We start from the raw sequence: 27,718 nt of genomic DNA, 5'->3' as shown, positions 1-27,718 counted from the left end.
TGAGCTATGACGTGACGTGATGGCACAACATGTTGGCGTGACACTGGTCTGGACCCCTCTATTTCATTTATGGCCACGGTCATAGTTTGTACTTCCTTCTTCGCATCAGCCTCTATCTCAGCAGTTTCTGCCCTTTCCCACCATAAACACAATTCCAGCTCTATTTCTCTCAACTCACATTGCAACTCTTCCTTCCATCCTGTCGCAATCCACACCCCATGGGGGTTCAGCCCTGGGATTCCTGTGTGTATCCCCATCCTACTTCATTGCTATCCCACTTCTGACACCAATAGGTAACTGCTCCACAATGATGAGGATGCAAGGAGTGGTCGGGATGTGTCATCCTTTATTGTGCAGTGATGACATAGATAGGACAGGAATATACAATATACATGGTAACCAAACCTTGCAACTCACATTGCAACTCTTCCTTCCATCCTGTCGCAATCCACACCCCATGGGGGTTCAGCCCTGGGATTTCTGTGTGTATCCCCATCCTACTTCATTGCTATCCCACTTCTGACACCAATAGGTAACTGCTCCACAATGATGAGGATGCAAGGAGTGGTCGGGATGTGTCATCCTTTATTGTGCAGTGACGACATAGATAGGACAGGAATATACATGGTAACCAAACCTTGCAACTCACATTGCAACTCTTCCTTCCATCCTGTCGCAATCCACACCCCATGGGGGTTCAGCCCTGGGATTCCTGTGTGTATCCCCATCCTACTTCATTGCTATCCCACTTCTGACACCAATAGGTAACTGCTCCACAATGATGAGGATGCAAGGAGTGGTCGGGATGTGTCATCCTTTATTGTGCAGTGATGACATAGATAGGACAGGAATATACAATATACATGGTAACCAAACCTTGCAACTCACATTGCAACTCTTCCTTCCATCCTGTCGCAATCCACACCCCATGGGGGTTCAGCCCTGGGATTCCTGTGTGTATCCCCATCCTACTTCATTGCTATCCCACTTCTGACACCAATAGGTAACTGCTCCACAATGATGAGGATGCAAGGGGTGGTCGGGATGTGTCATCCTTTATTGTGCAGTGACGACATAGATAGGACAGGAATATACATGGTAACCAAACCTGAAAATACACACATTTAAACACATGTAAGAGGAGTCTAGCTGGTATGATACGTCTTTCACTTCTTCGTGATGGATTTCATCGTACTCAAGGAACAATCGGTGACTTTAAAATCTCCTTATAACTCTCTCCTGAACGGTGCTTCCTCCTCCCTTCCTTCCACCTCCCACCTCTTCCCACCCCCCTCCCTTCCCCACCCACCTCTTCTCACCTCCTTCCCTCCCACCCCACCTCTTCCCACCCCTCCTTCCCCCTCCCAACAACGCCACTCCTCCTCCCACCCCCTCCCTTCCCCCAATCCCACCCCTTCCCTCCCTCCTCCGCATCATACCCCTCCCCCTGCCCCCCATACTCCCTTCCCACCTCCTCCTCCCACTCCCCCCTCTTCCCACCTCATCCTACCCCCTCCCCTCCCACCCCTCCCTTCTCTTCCTCCTCCCCTCCCACATACTCCCACGCCCTCCCTTCTCTGCCTCCTCCCCCCTCCCACCCTACCCCAACACATTCCTGTACACTCAGTCGTGTATCCTGTGTCTGAGTGAAGACTCGTCCATAATTGTAACTCTCGCCAAGAAAACTGCTTTGGCAGAACCGGCGCTCTGTATCTAGAATGTTACCGAAGATGAAGATGATGCTGATGTGCACAAAACAAAGGTTTCCTTCTAAAATACAAATGCGCCATTTGTTTTATATCCGAATCACAGCATAATAAACCTTTCGGTGTACAAACATATTTAAGGTGTGCATTAATATTACATTTGTTTCGTTGGTACCTTTATTGTATTGACTTATTTATTTGAGTTACTGTGTAATTACAGAAATAATGTACAGTGTATATTTACAGTGTACAAATAGATATTAGTTTTATTTTTACTTTTTGTTTTAATTTATGAACAAGACGCCAAACTTAATCATAAAAATATCTTCGAGTCGGAAGTGACGTCACTAAAGCGGAAGACTCGCTTTGTGCGGTGAAGGAAACAGTGTTTTTGGATCCATCGGAGTGATTGAGAGGCCTTTCTTGGTCGGTGCAGTTCTATCAGAGGTTTGTCGAATTATTACGATGATGGAAGGATTCAAGATGACTAAATGTTGGAGATTATTATGACATTGGTGTCCTAATCACTAATGTAATGAGTATTATTATCATGATGTCTGGTGCTTTGGTTGTTGGTGTGTGTTACATTGTCTCGTCGTTTAATAAGGTGTGCGATTTCTGGCGAGTAGTTGTGGTTCTATTTCTAGATATTGCCCTTTGGCTTGCATTTGGTCGCTGTAGCTGTGGTTGTGGTTGTGGTAGTGGTTGTGGTGATCATATTGAACTGTTTGATGCGGATGTCAATGTTAGTGATGTTGGTGTTGTTGTTAAGTTGTTGGAATTTTTGTTCAGTGTTGTGCACGAAGTTGTCCCACATTGTTTTTTTGTAATTGGTGAATGTTTTGTTTGCGTTGAGGTCTGTAGTTGTGTTCATGGTAATGATTGGTAGGTGATCTGCAGGGAGTTGTTGTTCTGTTCTCCATGTGGTTTCGGTGCAAAGTGATGGAGAACAGAATGTTATGTCTGGTGATGATAGTGTTGGTGGTTGCGCTTTGGTGGTGGTTGTATGCATGACTATACCCGCTGTGGTGGTGTTTGTGGATGTGTTTGTGGATATGATTGTGACCATTGTGGTAGTGGTTCTGTGTATGATTGTGACCGCTGTGATGGTGTTTGCGGGTATGATTGTGACCGCTGTCATGGTGTTTGTGGGTATGATTGTAACCGCTGTGATGGTGTTTGCGGGTATCATTGTGACCGCTGTCATGGTGTTTGTGGGTATGATTGTGACCGCTGTGATGGTGTTTGCGGGTATGATTGTAACTGCTGTGATGGTGTTTGCGGGTGTGATTGTGACCGCTGTGATGGTGTTTGTGGATGTGTTTCCGGGTATGATTGTAACCGCTGTGATGGTGTTTGCGGGTATGATTGTAACCGCTGTGATGGTGTTTGCGGGTGTGATTGTGACCGCTGTGATGGTGTTTGTGGGTATGATTGTGACCGCTGTGATGGTGTTTGCGGGTATGATTGTAACCGCTGTGATGGTGTTTGCGGGTGTGATTGTGACCGCTGTGATGGTGTTTGTGGATGTGTTTCCGGGTATGATTGTAACCGCTGTGATGGTGTTTGCGGGTATGATTGTGACCGCTGTGATGGTGTTTGCGGGTATGATTGTGACCGCTGTGATGGTGTTTGCGGGTGTGATTGTGACCGCTGTGATGGTGTTTGTGGGTGTGATTGTAACCGCTGTGATGGTGTTTGTGGGTGTGATTGTGACCGCTGTGATGGTGTTTGTGGATGTGTTTCCGGGTATGATTGTAACCGCTGTGATGGTGTTTGCGGGTATGATTGTGACCGCTGTGATGGTGTTTGCGGGTATGATTGTGACCGCTGTGATGGTGTTTGCGGGTATGATTGTGACCGCTGTGATGGTGTTTGCGGGTATGATTGTAACCGCTGTGATGGTGTTTGTGGGTGTGATTGTGACCGCTGTGATGGTGTTTGCGGGTATGATTGTGACCGCGGGTATGATTGTAACCGCTGTGATGGTGTTTGTGGGTGTGATTGTGACCGCTGTGATGGTGTTTGTGGATGTGTTTGCGGGTATGATTGTGACCGCTGTGATGGTGTTTGCGGGTATCATTGTGACCGCTGTGATGGTGTTTGCGGGTATCATTGTGACCGCTGTGATGGTGTTTGTGGATGTGTTTCCGGGTATGATTGTGACCGCTGTGATGGTGTTTGTGGGTATCATTGTGACCGCTGTGATGGTGTTTGCGGGTATCATTGTGACCGCTGTGATGGTGTTTGTGGATGTGATTGTGACCGCTGTGATGGTGTTTGCGAGTATGATTGTGATCGCTGTAATGGTGTTTGCGAGTATGATTGTGACCCCTTAATCATTACAGCAGAAGTGATTGCCAAACTCCATGTCTCCCACAATAATAATTATCAACAGAAATGAAAGGGTTTAATTTGTTGGTTGTTTTGTGAAACTTAAAATACTACTAATCAAAACCTTTTCTATTTTTCCTACAACCACTGATGATGAAAAAGTTAATTTGGTGTGAGGAATGCCTATTATAGGAATTCAACGCAATTGAATGATATTAATGGTATGTTGGGCTCATGAAGAACTCTGATTGACGAGGAACTTCAATGTAGGAGGAGGCTTTTATGCCCGTGAAGCCTGCGCAATCATGCCAATATCTTGGTACTCCTTCATTCCCACTACTTCCGGATACTTGTCCAACTCGATTTTAAAACGATCCACTGACTCCAATGTCACCACCCTTGCAGGGAGACCATTCCATGCATTCACCACTGAGTGAGTCTCCCACCTTACGACAGTCCATAAATCTCCTCTTCTTTACTCTGAAAAATTATTCTGCAAACAAGGTATACCCTCACCACTGCCTTCACTTGCTACATCCTCACCACTGCCTCCACTCTCTACAACCTCACCACTGCCTTCACTCGCTATACCCTCACCACTGTCTGCACTCGCTACACCATCAACACTGCCTCCACTCACCATACCCTCAACACTGCCTCCACCCGCTACACCCTCACCACTGCCTCCACTTGCTCGCTACACCCTCACCACTGCCTCCACTTGCTCGCTACACCCTCACCACTGCCTCCATTCGCTGCATCCTCACCACTGCCTCCACTCGCTGCAGCCTCACCACTGCCTCCACTCGCTGCATCCTCACCACTGCCTCCACTCGCTACACCCTCAACACTGCCTCCACTTGCTACACCCTCAACACTGCCTCCACTCGCTACACCCTCAACACTGCCTCCACTCGCTACATCCTCAACTCTGCCTCCACTCGCTACACCCTCACCACTGCCTCCACTCGCTACACCCTCACCACTGCCTCCACTCGCTACGCCCTCACCACTGCCTCCACTCGCTACACTCTCACCACTGCCTCCACTCGCTACACCCTCACCACTGCCTCCACTCGCTGCACCCTCACCACTGCCTCCACTCGCTGCACCCTCACCACTGCCTCCACTTGCTGCACCCTCACCACTGCCTCCACTGGCTACACCCTCAACACTGCCTCCACTCGCTACACCCTCAAACCTCCACTCGCTACACCCTCAACACTGCCTCCACTGGCTACACCCTCAACACTGCCTCCACTCGCTACACCCTCAAACCTCCACTCGCTACATCCTCACCACTGCCTCCACTCGCTACACCCTCACCACTGCCTCCACTCGCTACACCCTCACCAGTGCCTCCACTCGCTACACCCTCACCACTGCCTCCACTCGCTACACCCTCACCAGTGCCTCCACTCGCTACATCCTCACCACTGCCTCCACTCGCTACACCCTCACCACTGCCTCCACTCGCTACACCCTCACCACTGCCTCCACTCGCTACACCCTCACCACTGCCTCCACTCGCTACACCCTCACCACTGCCTCCACTCGCTACACCCTCACCACTGCCTCCACTCACTACACCCTCACCACTGCCTCCACTCGCTACACCCTCACCACTGCCTCCACTCTCTACACCCTCACCACTGCCTCCACTCACTGCACCTCACCACTGCCTCCACTCGCTGCACCTCACCACTGCCTCCACTCGCTGCACCTCACCACTGCCTCCACTCGCTGCAGCCTCACCACTGCCTCCACTCGCTGCATCCTCAACACTGCCTCCACTCCCTACACCCTCAACACTGCCTCCACTCGCTACGCCCTCAACACTGCCTCCACTCGCTACACCCTCACCACTGCCTCCACTCGCTGCATCCTCACCACTGCCTCCACTCGCTGCATCCTCACCACTGCCTCCACTCGCTGCATCCTCACCACTGCCTCCACTCGCTGTATCCTCACCACTGCCTCCACTCGCTACACCCTCACCACTGCCTCCACTCACTGCATCCTCACCACTGCCTCCACTCGCTGCACCCTCAAACCTCCACTCGCTACACCCTCAACACTGCCTCCACTCACTACACCCTCAAACCTCCACTCGCTACACCCTCAACACTGCCTCCACTCACTACATCCTCACCACTGCCTCCACTCGCTACACTCTCACCACTGCCTCCACTCGCTACACCCTCACCACTGCCTCCACTCGCTGCACCCTCACCACTGCCTCCACTCGCTGCACCCTCACCACTGCCTCCACTCGCTGCACCCTCAAACCTCCACTCGCTACACCCTCAACACTGCCTCCACTCGCTACACCCTCAACACTGCCTCCACTCGCTACACCCTCAAACCTCCACTCGCTACACCCTCAACACTGCCTCCACTCACTACATCCTCACCACTGCCTCCACTCGCTACACCCTCACCAGTGCCTCCACTCGCTACACCCTCACCAGTGCCTCCACTCGCTACACCCTCACCACTGCCTCCACTCGCTACACCCTCACCACTGCCTCCACTCGCTACACCCTCACCACTGCCTCCACTCGCTACACCCTCACCACTGCCTCCACTCTCTACACCCTCACCACTGCCTCCACTCGCTGCACCTCACCACTGCCTCCACTCGCTGCACCTCACCACTGCCTCCACTCGCTGCACCTCACCACTGCCTCCACTCGCTACACCCTCACCACTGCCTCCACTCGCTACACCCTCACCACTGCCTCCACTCGCTTCCCGCTCACCACTGCCTCCACTCGCTACACCCTCACCACTGCCTCCACCCGCTACTCCCTCACCACTGCCTCCACTCGCTACACCCTCACCACTGCCTCCACTCACTACACCCTCACCACTGCCTCCACTCGCTACACTCTCACCAATGCCTCCACAGGCTACATCCTCATCACTGCCTCCACTCGCTACACTTTCACCACTGCCTCCACTCGCTACACCCTCACCACTGCTTCCACTCGCTACACTCTCACCAATGCCTCCACGCTCTACATCCTCATCACTGCCTCCACTCTCTCCACCCTCACCAATGCCTCCACACGCTACACCCTCATCACTGCCTCCACTCGCTGCACCCTCACCACTGCCTTCACTTGCTACAAGAGTTTGGTGATGTCGATAGGTCGCAGGCTCGAGTCAGTCATTGCATGCAAGAGATATGCAACCAAATACTAACTATTATACTACTTTGATTTACTTTAAGTTAATCTGTTCCAATACTTGTGCTTACCTACAATGGGGGGACTGAACATAAGTGCTATTGTTCTACAATGGTAAAACATATATACATAGAAATACCAATAAATAAAAGCTGACCTTTTGTGCTCTTGCCTCATATTCATCTTTTCAGCTCAAATCCAAATTTCTTTGGGGGGGGGGGGGGAATATATATATATATATATATATATATATATATATATATATACACGCGCATACATACAGACTTTATTTCAAAGGACCACAGCCAGTGACCTTAGGGGAAGTAATGTAACGTCATGGGACACTCCGGTCTGGGGGCTGGCATGGCCCTTTTCTCCAACCGTCCATGAAATGCCATTACACGGGTTTTATCTGTGCTCTATCCTCTAAATGCTGAGCCTCAAGCGGGGAAGCAGCATGTAACATTTTAAAAGTCTTTCGTGCGATTCAGCTCAGGTAAAAATTGACCAGATGTAGAGCAGACATTCTAACTACAAGTCTGGTAAATTGATGATTATGAAACAGATGATTTCCTTTTGCTCATCAGAACTTTGCTCATCAAAGACTGTACACTGAACACAAAACAAGTGAAAATATCTCAAGATGAGCATGGCAGTTGGCACTCATTTAGACACAAAATGAAAACGCTTCTGTGGTGCTTTAAAAACAATTCTCTTTCAGATGGATCCGACACTCTTGAGAGCGCACGAGAGGTTTAAAAAACGGGCTCTTGCTACACCTGTGGTGGAAAAACGTAGTGCACACTCTGCATCTTCGAGTCCTGCCAAGAAAAAGAAGTCCAAGAGCAAATCACAGTCGGGAGCATCTGCAGGAGGAAGGGGATTGGGTAATTAATACAATTCCACCTTTTACTATTTGGGGATGATTCCATGATGGCACAAGTTTGCTTTTGCTGCTGCTCTATAGGTGTATATGAGCCTGGTGTTGGCTTAGCGGTTAGGGTACCGGCTTGGGATCCTAGGATCCTGGGTTTGAATCCGGGTCAATCGCTGAATTAACGCCAGGGAGGTTGACTCAGCCTGTCATCCTTCCGAGGTGGGCAAATTGAGTACCAGTTCACTGGTAATTCCCTGTGTGTCGCAAGAGGTGACCAACAGGGTTGGCAGCAGGAAGGGCATCCGGCCATAAAACATTGCTTCAAAAATGGGACCACTGTGCCCGAAAAAGGCCAACCCCTGCTCTGCGGGGGGAAATTGCCTCTAAAGGTGGTTCTATAGGTGTATATGTCGCACCAAAACATACAAATGCTCTCTTCAGAATATATTTTCAGATTACTTGCTGCCCTCTTCAGATGAAACAGATTGGAATGAAACTTGGTGGACAGGTTGGGTGGCTGCCAAGGATGAATTGGTTTGATTTTGGTGATGATCTGTATCCAGACATGAGAATTTTTCAATTCTTTGTTTGTATGTTTGCTTTTCTGTGAGCAGAATATCTCATCAAAGAGTTGAAGACGAATTCGGACGAAACTTGACGGACAGGTTTAGTGTGTGATGACAAATTAACTTGATTTTATTGAAGATCTGGGATAATTAATCTTTTCAAGTAATTCTTCACCGTTGAGTGATGGGGCCAAAAATATATACACAAAGAATTAAGTTAAGCACCCCTACACAACGAATTAAGGTAAGCACCCCCTAATATATATTCTTTGTGTATATGTATACATTGGCATATATTCTAAGGTATGTGAGATCAAATAATGATTGGTATGACATTAGCAATTATCCATTGATGAAATTGAGTGATCAAAGTGAAAAAAAGTGATTGGTTGAGTCAGTGATCCGATCACGTGGGTCCTACACACGTTATTGACGCAAAGATCGCTAGAGGTCTTCTCAGAACAATGACTGTACGTTAGAAAACATAAACGTCATCCACACTGTCCGTGATGGACCAAAAGCTCCATACTTAAATTGAGGTGAAAATATGCCTAAAATTCCCAAAAAATTTCACCTTAAATTATTCAGAATAAAATATTGAAAACGGCATGATTGTTATGTTTTTATGTGACCATAATATCACTTCTCCAGAAAATATAGCAATATCATGGGTATATTACACTGTTTTGACGACAACAAACTTGTAATGTGCGAGGTTGTAAAAAAACGGGGGGGGTGCTTAACTTAATTCTTTGTGTATATATAGCATGAAATTTTAAAAGGTTGTGGATGAGTTATGATAAAACTTGATGGATGAGTTGGTAAGGTGACAAGAATAAGCCGATTAGATTTTGGCTCATGTCCGGATCCAGATGCGGCCTATCAGTGGGATCCAGAACATAAACTGTTGAGCCTGGCTGGAGGTACGCGCTCAACCAAGTGCCATTCTAGTTGTTCTGGTGTACTTGGTGATCTTCCAGAATAAATTGAACATCCCTGATTGTAAATAAGCTTTGTTTTAACAATCTGTGATACAAACACAATCAAATTGATTACATATGTTGGCATCTAGTGGCACGTCCTTTTGTAGTGTACAGTGCTTGAACCCATGAAGCTATCACACACACACATATATATATATATATATATATATATATATATATATATATATATATATATATATATATATATATATATATATATATACACACACACATACACATACATACACACACACACACACACACACACACACACACACAGTCACGTGAAAAAGTAAGTACGTGTAAAATTTTGACTTTTTCAACATATTTCAACATACAGCTATTTGATCTTCATTTCAACAATATTGATAGATAAAGGTGATGTAATATAACAAATATCATGAAACATTTACATTGTGTAGTCCATTGTATAATTTAAATAAACATAAATGCAAATTTCGCATGTGGAAAAAGTAAGTACACCCCTACATTTATCACTACTTCAAATACCTAAAATTAGAATCAGGTGCACCAGCTCAGGTGCAAATGATTATAACATCGTTAGAGAGGATCTTGGGGGAAACTGTCTTATTTAAACCTCAGACATTTAGTTTGGTTTGCTCTTTGTTGTTGAAGTGTGTGGCGTCACCATGCCTAGATCAAAAGAGCTCTCTGAGGCCTTCAGAAAGAAGGTTATAGATGCCTACGAGTCTGGGAAGGGATTTAAAAAGATCTCCAAACAATTTGAAATCAATCATTCGACTGTCCGGAAGATCATCTTCAAGTGGAGAAGATTCCAAACAACTGCCAACTTGGTCAGGCCAGGCCGCCCCAGCAAGTTCAGCCCGAGAGCAGACCGCAAAATCCTGAAAGAAGTCTCGAAGAACCCCAGAATGTCATCACGGGACGTACAGGTAGCTCTTGCCACCGTTGATATCAAAGTGCACGAGTCTACCATTAGAAAGAGGCTGCACAAATTTGATCTACATGGGTGGTGTGCCAGGAGGAAACCTTTGCTGTCCAGAAAGAACATTAGGACAAGACTAAACTTTGCCAATGAACACCCAGGCAAAGACCAGCACTTCTGGAACAATGTGCTCTGGACAGATGAGTCAAAGGTATAGCTATTTGGCCACAGTACCAGAAGACATGTTTGGCGAAAACCAAAGCCAGCATTTGACCACAAGAACCTGATACCAACTGGAAAGCATGGTGGTGGAAATATTATGGTTTGGGGCAGCTTTGCTGCATCAGGGCCTGGGCAACTCACCATCATAGAATCCACGATGAATTCTTCATTGTACCAGAGGGTGCTTGAGGATAATGTGAGGCTATTTGTTGGAAATTTGAAGCTCAACCGAAGGTCGACCTTGCAACATGACAATGACCCTAAACATACCAGTAAATCCACCAAGGAATGGCTGAAAAGAAAGAAATGGAGGGTTCTGGAATGGCCAAGTCAAAGCCTGGATCTAAATCCCATCGAGATGTTGTGGGGGGATTTGAAATGAGCTGTGCAAGAAACCCCTCAAACATTGCACAGCTGAAAGAATTCTGTATGGAGGAGTGGGCAAAAATTTCTCCCAGTCGATGTCAGAGACTGGTAGACAGTTATAAGAAACGCCTACTTGAGGTTGTTGCTGCCAAAGGGGGCAATACCACCTATTAGAGCCAAGGGTGTACTTACTTTTTCCACATGCGAAATTTGCATTTATGTTTATTTAAATTATACAATGGACTACAAAATGTAAATGTTTCATGATATTTGTTATATTATATCACCTTTATCTATCAATATTGTTGAAATGAAGATCAAATAGCTGTGTGTTGAAATATGTTGAAAAAGTCAAAACTTTACATGGGGTGCACTTACTTTTTCACATGACTGTATGTCAGTCTATTTTATTCTGTTTGCATCACAGTATGTTAAAATAAAGCTTGTTTCCAATTAAGGGTGTTCATTGTAATTTTGGCAGTGCACTATAATATTGTTACATTTGTGGGGGGCAGGCAATGATTTCCTTAGTCCAGGTAGAATTGTATGGCATACCATGCTCCGTAATGTTGCGATGAAGAAGAAGAAACCCCATAAGTAGGAAATTTGTTTAGACCGGATGTCGTGTAAGTGCGTATAAGTGTCCCCATGAGAGGGGTGGGGTTATGCTAATTAGTTAGAGATTATGGGTAATGAATCCCCTGTATGTAAATGGCCTCTGCTATTTTTCCTCTGTTCCTTATGACAATGCAGCGCACACACATAGCGAGACAATCGGCATTGCATTATCACACTAAATAAAAGCTAACCGAAAACAGGACATTCAACCACCAATGATACCGCCGACCTGGTGATCACAGAGGCACAGGAGGTCCGTGAGGTCTCGCCCCGAAGAGCAGTGATTGGTTAGGACGGTCGAGCAACGAAGAGAGGGACTGGCTGATAGGAACAGGCACGGGTGGCGTCAGATGACATCAGAGCCTTGAGTCCAAAAGAGTTAGAGGGCCGACATTTTCGCTCTTGGTCCTGGCTCTGGTCGTGGGCGGTCACGCTTTGCTTCGGGTGCGCTCGTGAGGAGGACTTGTGGAGCTCGGGAAACCGTTGCAACATCGGAGGAGGGGATGTTGGTTGACGGTGGTGCTCTTCAGAGACGGAGGAGATAACGAGCAAACAAAAGGAGGCTATCCTGTCTGCTTGCCTCGTGCCGGCGGCTGGCTACGGGCGCGAATCTGCGCCGTCTTGTGTGCTTCCCGTGTGGGGTGGTTATACCACGGGTACGACCATCAAACTCTTAAAAGCCTCGTAGACCAGAGCTGAGTGCCGGCCGATACAAATACAAAGAACATTATTTTATTTCTTTATCATTCCCTTGTCTGCATACGCGTCTGTATGGAGGGTCCCTCGATTAGGAAGCTTAGTTTTATCGTGCATTTTCTTGTTTGCCGGCATTTATTTTATTAAACCTTTTTATTGTGCATTTTAAATCCGGTTGGAATTAATTATCGCAAGTTCAAGGACGTCTGGTGGGACCCGTGAAGCTAAGTTCGTCATTCTCCTTTCCCTCGCTGTAAAGAACACGTCATTTTTGACTGAACGCCTCGGAGTGTAAAGCTCGGTCGGCTATCCGTTTCCTTGGAGGATTTTAATCCCTAGGAACAGGACAATATCTTCATTATAATCAGGGTGGTATTATTTGTTCACTTCTCCAATTAGGCTCTAAATTAAACCAGTTTTAGGATTAAGACAATGGGTTTCTCTTCAACACAAATGGCTGTTTGAACTCGCATTATTAAGAGCTTTGCCCTCAGGGCATTTTCAACTGCAGCCCTGCTAAGGTGCATGATAACACTCTCCTGAATCAGACAAAAACGCTTGGCAATGAATTAGGACAAGGTTTAAACGACAAGGAAAGACGGCAAAACTATATATAAATCGAGTATTACAAAATTGAAGCTTAAGGAAAAGGCAATGTGTCATCGAGCTCATGACAATATATATTTATTTGTTTTTGGGCTGGAAGACCTGTGAAAGTTTGATTCTACGGACCTTTCTCTGGTTTGCTTGTGGTTAACTTTTTGCATTTGCATGTGCACATAATGATCTGCAATATACATGCTCTTGTGCTCAGGCAGAAATGGCTGCGTCATTTGGAACATAAAACAGAGGTTTAAATTGTTTGTTGTTGAAGGTTGTTTTTTTTTTGTTTTGTTTTTTTGTTTTCTGCATTAAAAATTTCTGGAATTTACTCACCTGACTTTAATGGCCTTAAAACGATCATTCATTCATTCATTCATACTCACCTGACTTTCTTTTATTTCTAACAGACACTGGAAATGGCAATTTCAACTACAAGACCATGCCAAGCAGCTCTGGATACAAGTTTGGAGTCCTGGCAAAAATAGTTAACCACATGAAGGTAATAAATACATACTACCCTATTAATCTATTTAATAATACATCCTATTTTTAAGCAGTTTCACTTTCAACTTAGAATCATAACTGCAGTAAGTAGAACACCCAACTGGTTTAAAGACCAAACAATGTAATTGGATGTGAGTGTCCTTCCCTTGAATGCACAGACGCGTCACCAAAATGGAGATATATACCCACTTACCCTGGAAGAGATCCTGGATGAGACAAAGCAGTTGGACATTGGGCTCAAACAAAAGCAGTGGCTCTTCAGTGAGGTGAGGAACTTGTGAATCTTGTCTCGAATGAGTTTTGCTCTTCATTATTCCACAATTCTCGATTGATAGCAAGTATGAGCGATCCGATTTGTTCTGATTTTAAAATTAAATTTGTTCCTCAGTTTATGCTAAATAAGCTTTGTCCTTGTAAAAAAAAAAAAAAAAAAAAATAATAATAATAATAAGATCCAATTTGTTCTGATTTTAAAATTACATTTGTGATTACTCTATTCTCTAAGGTGGTAGAGTTGAATCAAGTAAAGAAACATAATTTTAGAGCTTTTTGAGGGTGAAAGAAAACTTCTTGAATGAAGACGTTTTTAAATTTCGTTTTCTTTTTTTTCTTTTTTTTTACAAGGACAAAGCATATTTACATAAACTGAGGAATAAGGAAATGACGATGAGAACGATCCATATGATGCAGAAAATATGATCCGGGTTATGTGAAACTGCCCAATGAAGTGGATATCATTGTTGCGGGATAGCCTGAATTTGGGGCTTATGTAGAGAGGCCAACGTAAAATGTATGCCTGTAGACATTGGCGGAGATATACAGTAGTTAAAATAAATAAATAAACAAGCGTTACGCCTAGGTCCCTTGTCGGTGAAGTGATGCGAGTTGACAAAGTGGAAGACGCAAGATGGCCATCTTGGATTTCGACGTAGCGACCCAATTTTCAATAGCGTTCTCCCTTATGCGTAGATACACCCACACACCAGATTAGAAGTTAGTAGTTCGTTTATTTTTCAAGATATTTCGCTCACAAGGTTCAGACATATATATGGTGGCGGCCATCTTGGATTTTGACGTGGCGACCCAATTTTCAATAGCGTTCTTCCTTATGCCTAGATACACCCACACACCAGATTAGAAGTTGGTACTTCGCTTATTTTTCAAGATATTCCGCTCACAAGGTTCAGACATACATGGCGGTGGCCATCTTGGATTTTGACGTGGGTTACACCCACACACCAAATTAGAATTCGGTCCTTCATGTACGCACGTATGCACGCACGGACGGATGGATGGACGCACGAATGGACACACACACAGACGGAGGGGAAAACCATAGTCCCCCTTTCGCTCCGCAGTGCGACGGGGGCAATAACCATACATTCCACCATCAGTGCTTTGAGTTGAAGCGATGGTGGTCTGGTTATTATAGCTGCCATCATGTGCAGTTGCGTAGCTTTTTTTTTTTTTTTTTTTTCCTCTCCTACAAGGCATTGTTGAATAACCCCAAGATTGAGATCGTGAATGGAAAGTTTGCCTTCAAGCCAAAGTACAACCTTAAGGACAAGAAGGCCCTAGTCCGGCTGTTGGACAAGCATGACCAGAGAGGTCTGGGTGGCATTCTTATTGATGACATTGAAGAAGGCTTGCCAAATGCACAAAAGGCAATGAAGGTAATTTTTTTTTTTTCCACCTAAATGGCTCTGTAAATTATCTCAAACATTTTATTTCCTGACAAACTTAGTGTATTGTTATAAAGTGATGGAGCACAGCTACTTGGCGAAGCTACCATTTGGGAGTCATGTTGGAATTGTGGTTGGCTGTGGTGAGGGCGTGATTGGTTGGTGAGGATCGGGAGGGACGGTTGGTTGGAATCGTGATTTGGTGTAGTTTTGCAGTCTTTGGAATGTGGTTGGTTGGAAGTGAGGTTTGAAGAGCGTTAGAAACCTGCACAGTCTTTCAGTAAGCATTCTTACTTTGTTGACCCAGCATTGACATTAACGTGCCTTGCCTTCTAGGCCCTAGGAGACCAAATACTGTACATCAACAGACCAGACAAAAAGAAAATCCTCTTCTTCAATGATAAGAGCTGCCAGTTTACTGTGGATGAAGGTAAGCATGGGTTTGAGAGAGTATTTTCAGATTCTGATTGTTTGTTGGTATTTAATATGCAGATTAATGGTGATGTAAACAATAATTATACATTGCATGAAGTGGTTGATGATACATTATTTTGAGTATTTGTCCAGAGGATTAATGGCTGATGTCGATTGGAGAATTTGCTCACATAGATCTGAGAGGGAAGGGAGTGAAGAGAGGGAAGCAAAGCAGAAGAGCTTTCAGAGCCCCAATAGGATCCAAAACTACAAGAGCTCAAATGAGCATAAAGGGGAGGCTCGAGCGAGCACAATGTAATGCAATCAAATGAGGCTGCAGCAGGACTCCACTGGAATAGCTTCCACTCATGTCACTCAAGGATTTTTCACTTGTTCCATCTCATCCCCTCGTATGTAATCATGTGCCGCCAAAGAGGCTGTACTGCGCAGGTCGACCATCTTGTCTGCTGCACCATACATGTGTTGTGTGTTTCTTCTTCTTCTTCTTTCCTATGCAGCACAGGCCTGCAGGTAGCATCAACGGCTGAGGGCACGATTGTGCCGCTGATGCAGTGCCCCTATTGCCAGTACACTGGTACTCATTTCGCCGACCTCGGAAGGATGACAGGCTGAGTCAACCCCACTTGGTGTTAATTCAACGGCTGACCAGGATTCAAACTCAGGACCCTAGGATCACAAGCCAACCACCCTAACCGTGTTAACCTCTGTGTGCGGAAGGAGTGTTGAGTAAATAGTTAAAATTAACCAGCCCACTCCCCCACCATCTTTCCTTCTTTGGGATGTAGCTAGCCAATGGTGTCCTCCTTCATTGGAGGGTCATAATTGCTAAATTGCCATCGAAGAATAGTCAATGTCTGGGTATTCTCTGTAGAGTTCAGGCATTCCTTAGCCTCACCAAGTTCATCAGTGTGCAAGCCTTTCATGCTTAGCTTCACATAGTGTGGCTCTCCACTCTGTGCTAGTGCTCCTGCTTCCCACCTTGCTAATGTTGCAGTCAAAAATGAGGCCTTCCGCACCATTGGAATCTCAAGCCATGAAGCAGATTCTCAAGGATTGTCATTCTCCTACCAGTGGCAAATTGGTGGGCTCTATTTTATACAAGCTTACATCTAGTCCTGCTCCTCCTGCCCTCTCCTAACTCTGCCCTCCCTAGCCACCCAAGGGTACGTGCGTTCCTCAATAAATCTTCACCTGCTTGCTCTCCCAAAGTCCAAGTTGATTGCCCACCTCCATTCATTCATTCATTCATTCCTATATTCTCTCGCTTGTGGAACGGTCTTCCCTTTTCCATTGTCTCGTACTCAATTGGGTCTTTCAAACTCGCTGCCCATCACTACATTCTGCAGTGACCAATGCACATGATCCATGCTCTTTTCAATATATGCTGATTCCCATTCAGTTCCTCTTTGAGCCATTACTACTCGTTTTTATTATTCCTACTTTTGTATGTCCAACAGCACCTCCTCCCAACCCCCCTCTCCCATTCACACCTTTTGGTAGTTTTTGTTGTTATTGCATAGTCACAGACTGTTCTCTCGAACAAGGCCGCATCATGGAGACAGCCGATCGATCTCGCAGAAGTGACCCAGAGATCCCCCACATCCAGGATGTTGTACCCCACCTTCACAAAGTCAGGGCCATGACAGAGTTAGAGAAAGAGAATGAGAAAAGGGGGAAAGGGCCGGTCCATGGGGACCGATCGGCACTGACCAAGACCGCGCTGCCCTGCCGAATCCGGGCAGCAGGGAATAATGGGGAAGATTTGGCCCCCGACTTGTGTTGTGGGGTGCAACCACCACGAAGAGGCGTCCCCGATAGTTGTCCTTTTGGGAGTTTGCACCCCTGTTGCACTGCCATTTAGCTCCTTAATGAGCCTAAATCCTTGTTTAAAAAAAATACTCTCCCAAGTGAAGAACCTATACCTTACTCAAATCCTAACTCTCCTCCTTTTACTCTTAGATTATGGCACCTGGTCCGGTCATTGTACATTCTACTGAAAAACAAATTCTGCGTTTTTGTCGAGATTATGGTTAGATACCCTTGATAATATTACATTTTCTAATGTAAAAGTCCTGGTTTCTTTAGCCGCTTATCCCTAGCTTCATCTAGCTCACCCTAGAATCATTCCAGTTGTCAGATACTGATCTCCATCGCAGCTATGCCCTTCTTCAGATGTGGTGACCAAAACTGTATATAATGTTTGAGGTAAGGCCTCATTAAATTTACAAACAGGGTTAAAATTACCTTTTTTGTTTTATAATTTATCCCCCTATGAATACAACATAAAACCATATTTTACCTAAAAAAGATTTCCTCTTGCATGATGTAATCTATATTTTCATTATTCTTACCCATCCCAGGCACCGCACCTTTCATTTCCAAATGTTGAACTGCATATTACCAATCTTTTGCCCACTCTCTGAAAGTATCGAGACTTTCCTAAATCTGATTACTTGTCCTCCCTCTCCCTGCTATCTTCCCTACCTCCAAGCTTTGTCTCATCTGCAAACTTGGAAAGGTGACTCTTTAACCCCCACTGTCTAAATAATTGGTATAAATCTTATAAATTAATTTAAAGTGTTTGTGCATTTGTTTGTTACATGGTATGGCGAATCGTAGCACCGAGAGGCCCCCCAAATGTTGAGTGTAGACAACAACAACAACATGCATTTTAAGGCCATTTTCCCTGCTAGAGCAGGGGTTAGCCTTGCGGTCCCCATGACAATATTCTCCATTTTGCCCTATTTTCTGCATCTCTCCTTGTTAACCCCCTTGCCTGCATTTCTTCTTCCACCATCTTTAGCCAAGTCTTTCTCGGTCTTCCCCGTCCTCTACTTCCTTCTACATTAACTTCCATCACTCTTCTCAACCAGTCACTTTCATCCTTCCTCAACACATGACCAAACCATCTCAACCCGTTCCTCTTCACAGCATCAATCACAGGCAATATTCCCATCATCTTTCGCAATTCATCATTTGTCTTCCTCTCTCTCAACGATACTCCGCACATCCATCGAACCATTCGCATTTCCACCCTTTCCAGCCTTCGTTGCTGCCCTACGTTCTTTACCCATGTCTCGCTCCCATAAATCATAACACTTCTCACACATGCAGCATACACCTTTCCCTTCAGCTTCAGCGACACTCTCCTCCTCATCAGCACGCCACTCAGTTCCCGAAACTTCTTCCATGCACATCTCACTCGAGCAACCGTTGCCGAGTCTGATCCACCTTCTCCATTCAGCATGTCTCCAAGGTAGCAAAATGTTTTCACACCTTCCAGCTTCACGCCGTCTCCAAGATCCAACTCAACATTTCCTCCATCTGCAGCTCCCTCTGTGCACACCTTACATTTGAATGTAGCTGCCACACTGGTAAATGACCCTCTCAGACAACTACATTTTTGATGAACCCACTCAGCGCACATTGTACATTGAATGGAGTTCACTCCGACACCCTTCCTGCACACAGCACACGGCCACTTCCCAGTTCTTTCCACCTCACCACATGCTTTACCACTTGCCATCACCTTCGTCTTTCCGATATTCACCTTCAGACCTTTTGTCTCCATACATTCCTTCCACTTGTTCATCTTTTCCTTCAGTCCATCCATACTTTCCGCAATCAACACCAGATCATCTGCATACAACAACTCCCACGGTAAACCCTCCTTTACGTTCTGAGCCAGCACCTCCATCACAGCTACAAATAGTAGTGGACTTAGTACCGACCCCTGATGCACTCCCACCTTCACCTCAAACTCACCACTGTTCCCGTCCTTCGTCCTTACAGCTGTGCGCGCTCTTTTGTACATTGCCATCACTACTCTGAACAACCATTCCTCCACTCCTAACTTCCTCAATGCCCATGTCAATACTTTGCGTGGAACCCTATCGAATGCTTTCTCCAGATCAACAAACCCAAAAAACAACTTCTTCCTCTTCTCCATGTACTTCTCCTGCAACTGCCTCACAATGAAAAGCGCATCTGTCGTTCCTCTTCCTGGCATAAATCCAAACTGCATTTCGTCGATCTTCACTTTCTTCCTTATCCTCCTCTCCAACACCCTTTCCAATACTTTCATTCCATGCTCCAATAACTTTATCGCTCGGTACGAGCCACACTCCAGAGGGTCACCTTTCCCCTTGTATAGAGGGACGAGGGTACTCAGTTCCCAATCCACTGGAATGCGGCCTTCTTTCACCACCAGATTACAGATCTCTGTCATTCTCTTCACACCCCAACTTCCTGCTGCCTTCAACATATCTCCCACAACTCTCGTCGGCCCTCCCGCTTTTCCACTCTTCATTGCTTTTATCGCGTCCTCAACTTCCTTCTCAGTTATCTTCTCTGCCGGTCCTAAAACTGGGTACTCTCTTTGTTGCCATCCCATTCATTCTCTGTATTCAACAGCATTTCCATATATCTTTTCCATCTGCCTTTAATTCCATCTGGGTCGACAACGATTTGTCCCACTTCATCCTTCAAGCAACTCACCCCCATCACGTCACACCTCTCTTTCGCTATGTGCTTTGCAATCCTGAATACTGCTTTCTGACCCTCTTCCGAATCCAAACGTTCTCCGAACATTTTCCTACATGCCTCCTGCGCCTTTGCTACCTCTTTCTTTGCAGCCTTCCTGGCTGCCTTATAACTTTCATGCTCTGCTGTTTCTGCTCCCGTACCCTTCGCCTTCTGCCACTCCTTGAACTTCTTCCTCTTCTCGTCAATCCTCTTTCCAACTTCAACATCCCACCACCATGTTTCTGAGTGCCTCGGTGGTCCTTTTGTCCATCCACATACCTCACCAACGGCTCCCAACAGACTAGCTTTCATTGACATCCAACCACTTTCAAGCTCAACCACATCATCCTCTACCCTACTCAGCCTCTCTTTTAATGCCTCCCTTACTGTCACCTCTTTCAACCTCCACACCTTCATTCTCGGTTGGTACTTAACCCGCCGAGCTCTCCTCGCACCTTTCACCCTTATGTCGCAGACAACCAAGTGGTGCTGTGAAACAGCCTCCTCCCCCGGGATCACCTTTGTGTCCCGGAGGTGCCCCCTATCTCGCCTACGCACCATCAGGTAGTCGACGGTTGTCGTCGACCCACCTGACGTGTATGTAACAAGCTTATTATCCTCTTTCTGGAACTGAGTATTACAAATCAACAAATCAGCTCCATCAGCAAACTCCAAAATCCTTTCACCTTCTCCATTTCTCACACCATATCTGTAACCCCCATGAACTCCCTCAAAACCATCCATACTCCTTCCCACATGTCCATTCAGGTCTCCTCCCACCACAACAACTTCCTCATCTTTCACGTTTTCCATCAGCTTCTCTATCGCACACCAGAACCTGTCCTTCTCTTCATCGCTTCGACCAACCTGCGGAGCATATCCCGAGATGACTTTCACCAAGAGCTTTCCAATCATCATTTTCACCATCATCAACCGATCACTCACTCTAGTCACACTCACCACACTGTCTACAAACTCCTCAGAAAACAGGACACCAACACCATTCACGCCCTCCGGACACCCTTGCCACACAAACTTGTATTTCTGTCCCTGCCTACCCTTCACCATTCTCACACCACTTCCCTTCCATCTCGTCTCTTGCACACAACATATGTCCACTCTTCTTCTGACCAATACTTCCACCACTTCTCCTGATCTCCCTGTCATTGTCCGCACATTGCATGTCCCAAACCTCAGAAACCGATCTCCACTTCGGGCTGCACCCTGCCCATCTGTACTTGTAATTGTCATGGTTCTCTTTTTGAGGCAATGTTTTTTATGGTCGGATGCCCTTCCTGACGCCAACCCTCTTAGTCGTCTCTTACGACACGCAGGGATACGGTGTACCTATTCTGACCAGGGTACACACTGGGGAACGTTTAAGACATGGAAATTCTAGGGGGGGGGGGGGGGTAGATCAGAATCTGTGCAAGGTTTTAAGCTACCACACGTTGACTTCGAAGGTCGTTTTTATTTATTTAAAAATAAACGTCGTAACGTGTATACCGTATTGGGATGAGGTGTCGAGCAGTGCTGTCGGTGGCCTGCAAGTAAAAGGTAACCACCATGGCAATAACTCCATGCGTTTTCAATGCACAACATGTGCTAGAACTTCTACATGGTTTTTTTTCCTGTGCAGCGCCTGGTACCCAGACTAGTTATGAATAATAACAGTCACAGTATTGATCCCCAGAGGTTCCCCATTACTTACATCCTCCAAGCTAAACATCCTCCACTCCCAAGTAAGTAGATTTTTGTTTTGACATGCATTGTGCCTTCATCTTTCTAATACCCTGCATCGTTTTCAATTGCGATCTGACGACGCATGATTCTTTTCACAACGGCTATATGGAGGGTCCATTTGACCACCTGAAGTAAGGTACGATGCAATCGACCCGCTGTGCAGATTTTATTCGCCCCCTCTACGGTAGAGTTCAAGAAGCTGTGGAGAAGCGTTCCCATTGAATCGATGGACGAGGAGAAAATTGAGGAGTACCTTAAGAGGCAGGGAATAACCTCCATGCAGGACTCTGGCAACAGGAAGGTGGTAAGTGCAGCACATTGCCATCAATCACTGAGGTATTGGTTTTGGTTGTCCCGTAGTTAATGAGGATATGAATATTCTGATTTATAGAAAGCATTTGACAGTTATAATTATAACAGTTATAACAAGTCTGACAAGGTTTGCAGTTATAACAAGTCGGACAAGGCTGTACCCCCTTTCCCCTCATCCGTTTGGAGTAGTGATAAACTTAATCAGGAGACAATCCAGTGGCATGACAACTGGAAGTGAATCAACAAATTGAACGTCGTGGCCTGAATTTCGCAGTTGACATCACTACTCCAAACGGATGAGGACAAATCAAACCAAATTATATCATAAGCCAAACTAGAACAGCACTCAGTAGAAAGCATACCTCCGCCTGGTTGGCCATATCACTGAATGGTGAAGAATCACTTTAAAAATTATACTAGCTGGATCCGTATCTTCACCAAAATTGAATCGATTCTTCCTTGTCACACACACAACCTGTCCAACAAGTTTCGTCCAAATCCATCAATAACTTTGAGATATCCTGCTATGTATCGTTTTTGGCCCAATCTCCCATTGGTGAAGAATCACTTAAAAAATTAAATAGCTTTCATATCTGAATCCACATTCAGATCTTTACCAAAATCGAATCGAATTGTCCTTGTTAGATACCCAACCTCTCCACCAAGTTTCGTCCAAATCTGTCCACAACTTTGAGATATCCTACTACAATGCATTCAGAAAGTATTCAGACCCCTTCACTTTTTTACATTTTGTTATGTTGCAGCCTGATGCTGAAATCGTTTAAATTCATTTTTTCCCTCATCAATCTGCACTCAATACCCCATAAGGACAAAGAGAAAACAGGATTTTAGAAAGTTTTGCAAATTTATTAAAAATAAAAAACTGAAATATCACATTGGCATAAGTATTCAGACCCTTTGCTATGACACTTGAAATTTAGCTAAGGTGCCTCCCATTTCTCTTGATCATCTTTGAGATGTTTCTACACCTTGATTGGAGTCCACCTGTGGTAAATTCAATTGATTGGACATGATTTGGAAAGGCACACACCTGTCTATATAACATCTCACAGCTGACGATGCATATCAGAGCAAAAACCAAGCCATGAGGTCTAAAGAACTGCCTGCAGAGCTCAGAGACAGGATTGTGTCGAGGCACAGATCTGGGGAAGCCTACAAAAAAAAATTCTGCTGCATTGAAGTTTCCCAAGAGCACAGTGGTCTCCATAATTCTTAAATGGAAGAAGTTTGGAACAACCAGGACTCTTTCTAGAGCTGGCCGCCCGGCCAAACTGAACAATCGGGGGAGAAGGGCCTTGGTAAGAGAGGTGACCAAGAACCCGATGGTCACTCTGGCTGAGCTCCAGAGATCCTGTGTGGAGATGGGAGAAACTTCCAGAAGGACAACCATCACTGCAACACTCCACCGATCTGGGCTTTATGGCAGAGTGGCCAGACGGAAGCCTCTCCTCAGTGAAAGACACATGAAAGTCCGCTTGTAGTTTGCAAAAAAGCACCTAAAGGACTCAGACTGTGAGAAACAAGATTCTGTGGTCTGATGAAACCAAGATTGAACTGTTTGGCCTCAATTCTAAGCGTCATGTCTGGAGGAAACCAGGCACCGCTCATCACCTGCCCAATACCATCCCAACGGTGCAGCATGGTGGTGGCAGCATCATGCTGTGAGGGTGTTTTTCAGCAGCAGGGACTGCGGGACTGGTCAGGGTTGAGGGAACAATGAACGGAGCAAAGTACAGAGATATCCTTAATGAAAACCTGAAATGGAGCGCTCAGGACCTCAGACTGGGCCGAAGGTTCACCTTCCAACAGGACAATGACCCTAAGCACACAGTCAAGACAACGCAGGAGTGGCTTAGGGACAACTCTGTGAAGGTCCTTGAGTGGCCCAACCAGAGCCCTGACTTGAACCCAATCGAACATCTCTGGAGAGACCTGAAAATGGCTGTCCACCAACGGTCCTCATCCAACCTGACAGAGTTTGAGAGGATCTGCAGAGAAGAATGGCAGAAAATCCCCAAATCCAGGTGTGCAAAGCTTGTCGCGTCATACCCAAGAAGACTCGAAGCTGTAATCGCTGCCAAAGGTGCTTCAACTAAGTACTGAGTTAAGGGTCTGAAAACTTGTGTCAATGTGAAAAAAATGTGGAAAAAAAATAAATAAAAATAAAAATGTGATATTTCAGTTTTTTATTTTTAATAAATTTGCAAAATTTTCTGAAATCTTGTTTTCTCTTTGTCATTATGGGGTATTGAGTGTAGATTGATGATGGAAAAAATGGATTTAAACGATTTCAACATAAGGCTGCAACATAACAAAATGTGAAAAAAGTGAAGGGGTCTGAATACTTTCTGAATGCACTGTTGGTATCGTTTTAGGCCCTATCTCCCAATGGTGAAGAATCACTTAAAAATTTAAATAATTTTCATATCTGAACCCAGATTCAGATCTTTACCAAAATCGAATCGAATTGTCCTTATTAGATACCCAAGCTCTCCACCAAGTTTCATTCAAATCTGTCCACAACTTTGAGATATCTTGCTATGTATCGTTTTAGGCCCTATCTCCCAATGGTGAAGAATCGCTTTAAAAAATTCTAGTAGCCAGATCCGAATCCAGATCTTCAGCAAAATCTAATAATTTCGTCCTTGTCACATACGCTACATCTCTGCCAAATTTCATCCGAATCCGTCCACAACTTTGAGATATTTTGTTCACAAACGGACAAACAAACATTTAGACAGACGGGTGAAAACATAACCTCCATCCACCTTTGGGGTGGAGGTAATGAGAGCGGGAATGTAGCGAAAGACAAGTGGCCTTGCAATGCCTGCTTCCAAATCAAGTGGAAACGTCAACAAATCCAAAAAGAAACAAATCTAATTGAATGAAGCAGGCATTTTGCTGTAAACTCTTGGAAAACCCTCTTTTTTTTAAAGAAGACTAAATACGCTTCCTTCATAGTGTGCTGGCAACTGATGGTGTGATGTTGCAAGTTGATGCATTGAAAGTTCAATATAGGAAATACTGGTGGCATCTTTCTTCCACCTTAAGCATGCAGTATTCCAGGAAGCTCAGTCTAAAGGGAGGATACAAATGTTGAGGATACAAACTAAAACTATAACCGTACTTCATTTCATGACCATCCCCGGTGCTAGGCGAGCACCATTCGGAGTATCATGTGCAAGTCATGCTGAGAGCTTCCTCTTGTGACCTATGTTAGTTATTCTCACCAGTTTGGAGATGTTTATTCATATTCACTGATCAAACCTGGAGTGCATGGACTTTGGTGAATCCCTCAGGCCTAATTTTGATCATCCTCATATTTGTCACATTGCATTAGTTTGCTAGCACAAATGAAACATCTACTGGTTGATATGTAATGCGAATGATTGTAGAATGTTACTTTTGAGGGGTTAAGTCAAGGTTGTGGATGTGGACTGACTTGGTTCCATCTTTAAGCTTGTTGTGGAAAGCATTCATGACGGCACAACATTGGATAGGAGACACCTGCAGCACCAAAGCACGAGACTTGTGTGCACAGAATTAGAAAAGCTGTTTGCTTGTTTGTTTGCCCCTGATACATTGCTTATGCTGTTGTAGCTCTGATAGCACTTGGCTGGTTCTTGATAGCACTTGACAACTTAAAGTTCAAGCTCTCTTGAGAAGTTAAGACCACTTCGATGAATCCCTCATTGCTTGAGGTAACTATGTCTTGCCCTTGTGAATCTTCGATTGGCTATGAAAAGCATGTGATGTCATTTAATACAGGGCATTAAGATGCATTCAATGATTGGTCGAGTGTTCTGAGTGAGCTCTTCATGATACTTGCTTTGTGCAAACGTGCAGGCTCCGGTGCAAAAGCGGAAGAAGGGCCCTTCACAGCGAAAGAGGAAGTTCAAAACGCACAATGACCACTTGGCTGACATTCTGGAAGACTATACGGACAGCGGGGTAGTAAAAGAGGGCATTTAGCTCTGAGTCCCGAGGGAGAGAAACCAGGCTGAAAAACCAAGACCCTTCTTTGAACCCAACTCGCACAACACATTGAAACGTCCGTTCCACTGGGCAAAACTTTCTGGAATTTGGCAGAGGAGCCTGCTTGGCCAGTGAATGTACATTGAAGTGACATTTGCTGTTATAGAAAGCTGCTGTCTAAGTGCTGTTGTTTCCAAAGTCCAAGATACCTTTATTTTACGTCTTCTTTTGCATCACTTACTCAGGTTGAGTTTTGCAAACGATTTTAGATTGCAATATTTTGAAGGCTGAACAGATCTTTTTGAATAACATCTTTGCAATAAATATGTATAAACTATAAAGCTGTCTTGTCTAAATCTGCACATTTTGGTGACGGGACTTCATGGGACAGTGACTTGTCTCCCATAGGTCTCGTTTATCATTTGATGATGGGGAAAAACCTAAATGGCTTATGAAACCAAACTGCGAATTTTAAGGCATGTTGAGAAACTTCAACCAGATTCACAAATCTGCAGGGAAACTTGGACAAAGAATGAGATGTTTCTCAAAAAGGATCGATTGTGATCTTAAATGTGGGTAGGTGTCCATTATACACCGCATAAGCTTTGTGAACTAGGTGTGGACTTTCCAAATGATTGGTTATAAAAGGAAGGCAATTCCAATTGTTCAGACACTGGGGCACGGGCAAAGATGAAGGAAGACATTGTGGCCACTTGTGCCCGACGACCTTTTTCAACAATTGGAATTTCACATCGAAACAAACATCGAGTTGTTCATTTCAATTATTTTAAGCCTCCCCCTCTGGGATAGGGGTTTGTTTTACAATTTGTGCTAATTTTTAAATGGTAACAGTTTCTTAGACTCCTAAGAGTACTAAACCACCATTTAAGTTTTGGGGTTTTTTTTTTTCTACCAAAATTTCAAGTTATATCTCAGAGCTCGCTGGGACCTTTCACTATGCATGGTTGACAATTTTTGACCCTGACCTAATTTAAGGTCATTACCTAATTAGACAATTTATTGGATCGTGGACCTGGTGTTGGGCTAGCGGCTAGGGTGCCGGCTTAGGATCCTAGGATCCTGGGTTCGAATCCCGGTCGATCGCTGAATTAACGCCAGGGGGGTTGACTCAGCCTGTTCATCCTTCCGAGGTCAGCTAATTGAGTACCAGTTCACTGGTAATTCCCTGTTTGTCGTTAAAGGCAGCAAAAAGGGTTGGCGTCAGGAAGGGCATCCGACCGTAAAACATTGCTTCAAAAAGGGGACCAAAAAAAAAAACAACAACAACCACGGTTCCCGAAAAAGGCCAACCCCCGCTTTGCGGGGGAAAATGGCCTCTAAAGGTGGTTATGTTTATTAGATCGTGGACACCTTACTTACCATTGGCAATCGCAGATATCTATTTTTTTTGGAAATTTAGAAAAATGTAATGTGTAACTTCTCATTTTAAATT

At 45.0% G+C, this 27,718-nt stretch overlaps 1 protein-coding gene across 2 annotated transcripts; it reads left to right on the top strand.

The window, feature by feature from the left end:
• Positions 1 to 2,044: 2,044 nt before the first annotated feature.
• GTF2E2 (general transcription factor IIE subunit 2) lies at positions 2,045 to 26,606 on the top strand. Of its 2 annotated transcripts, XM_068107703.2 has the most exons (8): positions 2,045 to 2,153; positions 7,953 to 8,118; positions 13,477 to 13,568; positions 13,732 to 13,839; positions 15,064 to 15,246; positions 15,592 to 15,685; positions 22,146 to 22,261; positions 26,137 to 26,606. In XM_068107703.2, the coding sequence occupies exons 2-8, from the start codon at positions 7,953 to 7,955 to the stop codon at positions 26,260 to 26,262; spliced, it is 885 nt and encodes a 294-aa protein (XP_067963804.1). In that variant the 5' UTR covers positions 2,045 to 2,153; the 3' UTR covers positions 26,263 to 26,606. The 2 variants fall into 2 exon arrangements, with proteins under 2 accessions (XP_067963804.1, XP_067963805.1); XM_068107704.2 differs by lacking the exons at positions 22,146 to 22,261; positions 26,137 to 26,606 and adding an exon at positions 21,854 to 22,014.
• The last annotated feature ends 1,112 nt before the right edge of the window (positions 26,607 to 27,718 follow it).

This window comes from Myxine glutinosa, chromosome 2, assembly GCF_964187855.1.
Source record: "Myxine glutinosa chromosome 2, kmMyxGlut1.1, whole genome shotgun sequence".
NCBI lineage: Eukaryota > Metazoa > Chordata > Myxini > Myxiniformes > Myxinidae > Myxine > Myxine glutinosa.
This window is presented reverse-complemented; position numbering and strand designations above follow the sequence as displayed.

What these genes read in the sequence shown, in the direction of transcription:
- GTF2E2 (XM_068107703.2), top strand. Translation starts at nt 7,953, where the DNA reads ATGGATCCGACACTCTTGAGAGCGCACGAGAGGTTTAAAAAACGGGCT. An exon ending in AAATAGTTAACCACATGAAG is followed by an intron (nt 13,569 to 13,731) that starts GTAATAAATACA and finishes TTGAATGCACAG; the next exon opens with ACGCGTCACCAAAATGGAGA. An exon ending in AGCAGTGGCTCTTCAGTGAG is followed by an intron (nt 13,840 to 15,063) that starts GTGAGGAACTTG and finishes CTCTCCTACAAG; the next exon opens with GCATTGTTGAATAACCCCAA.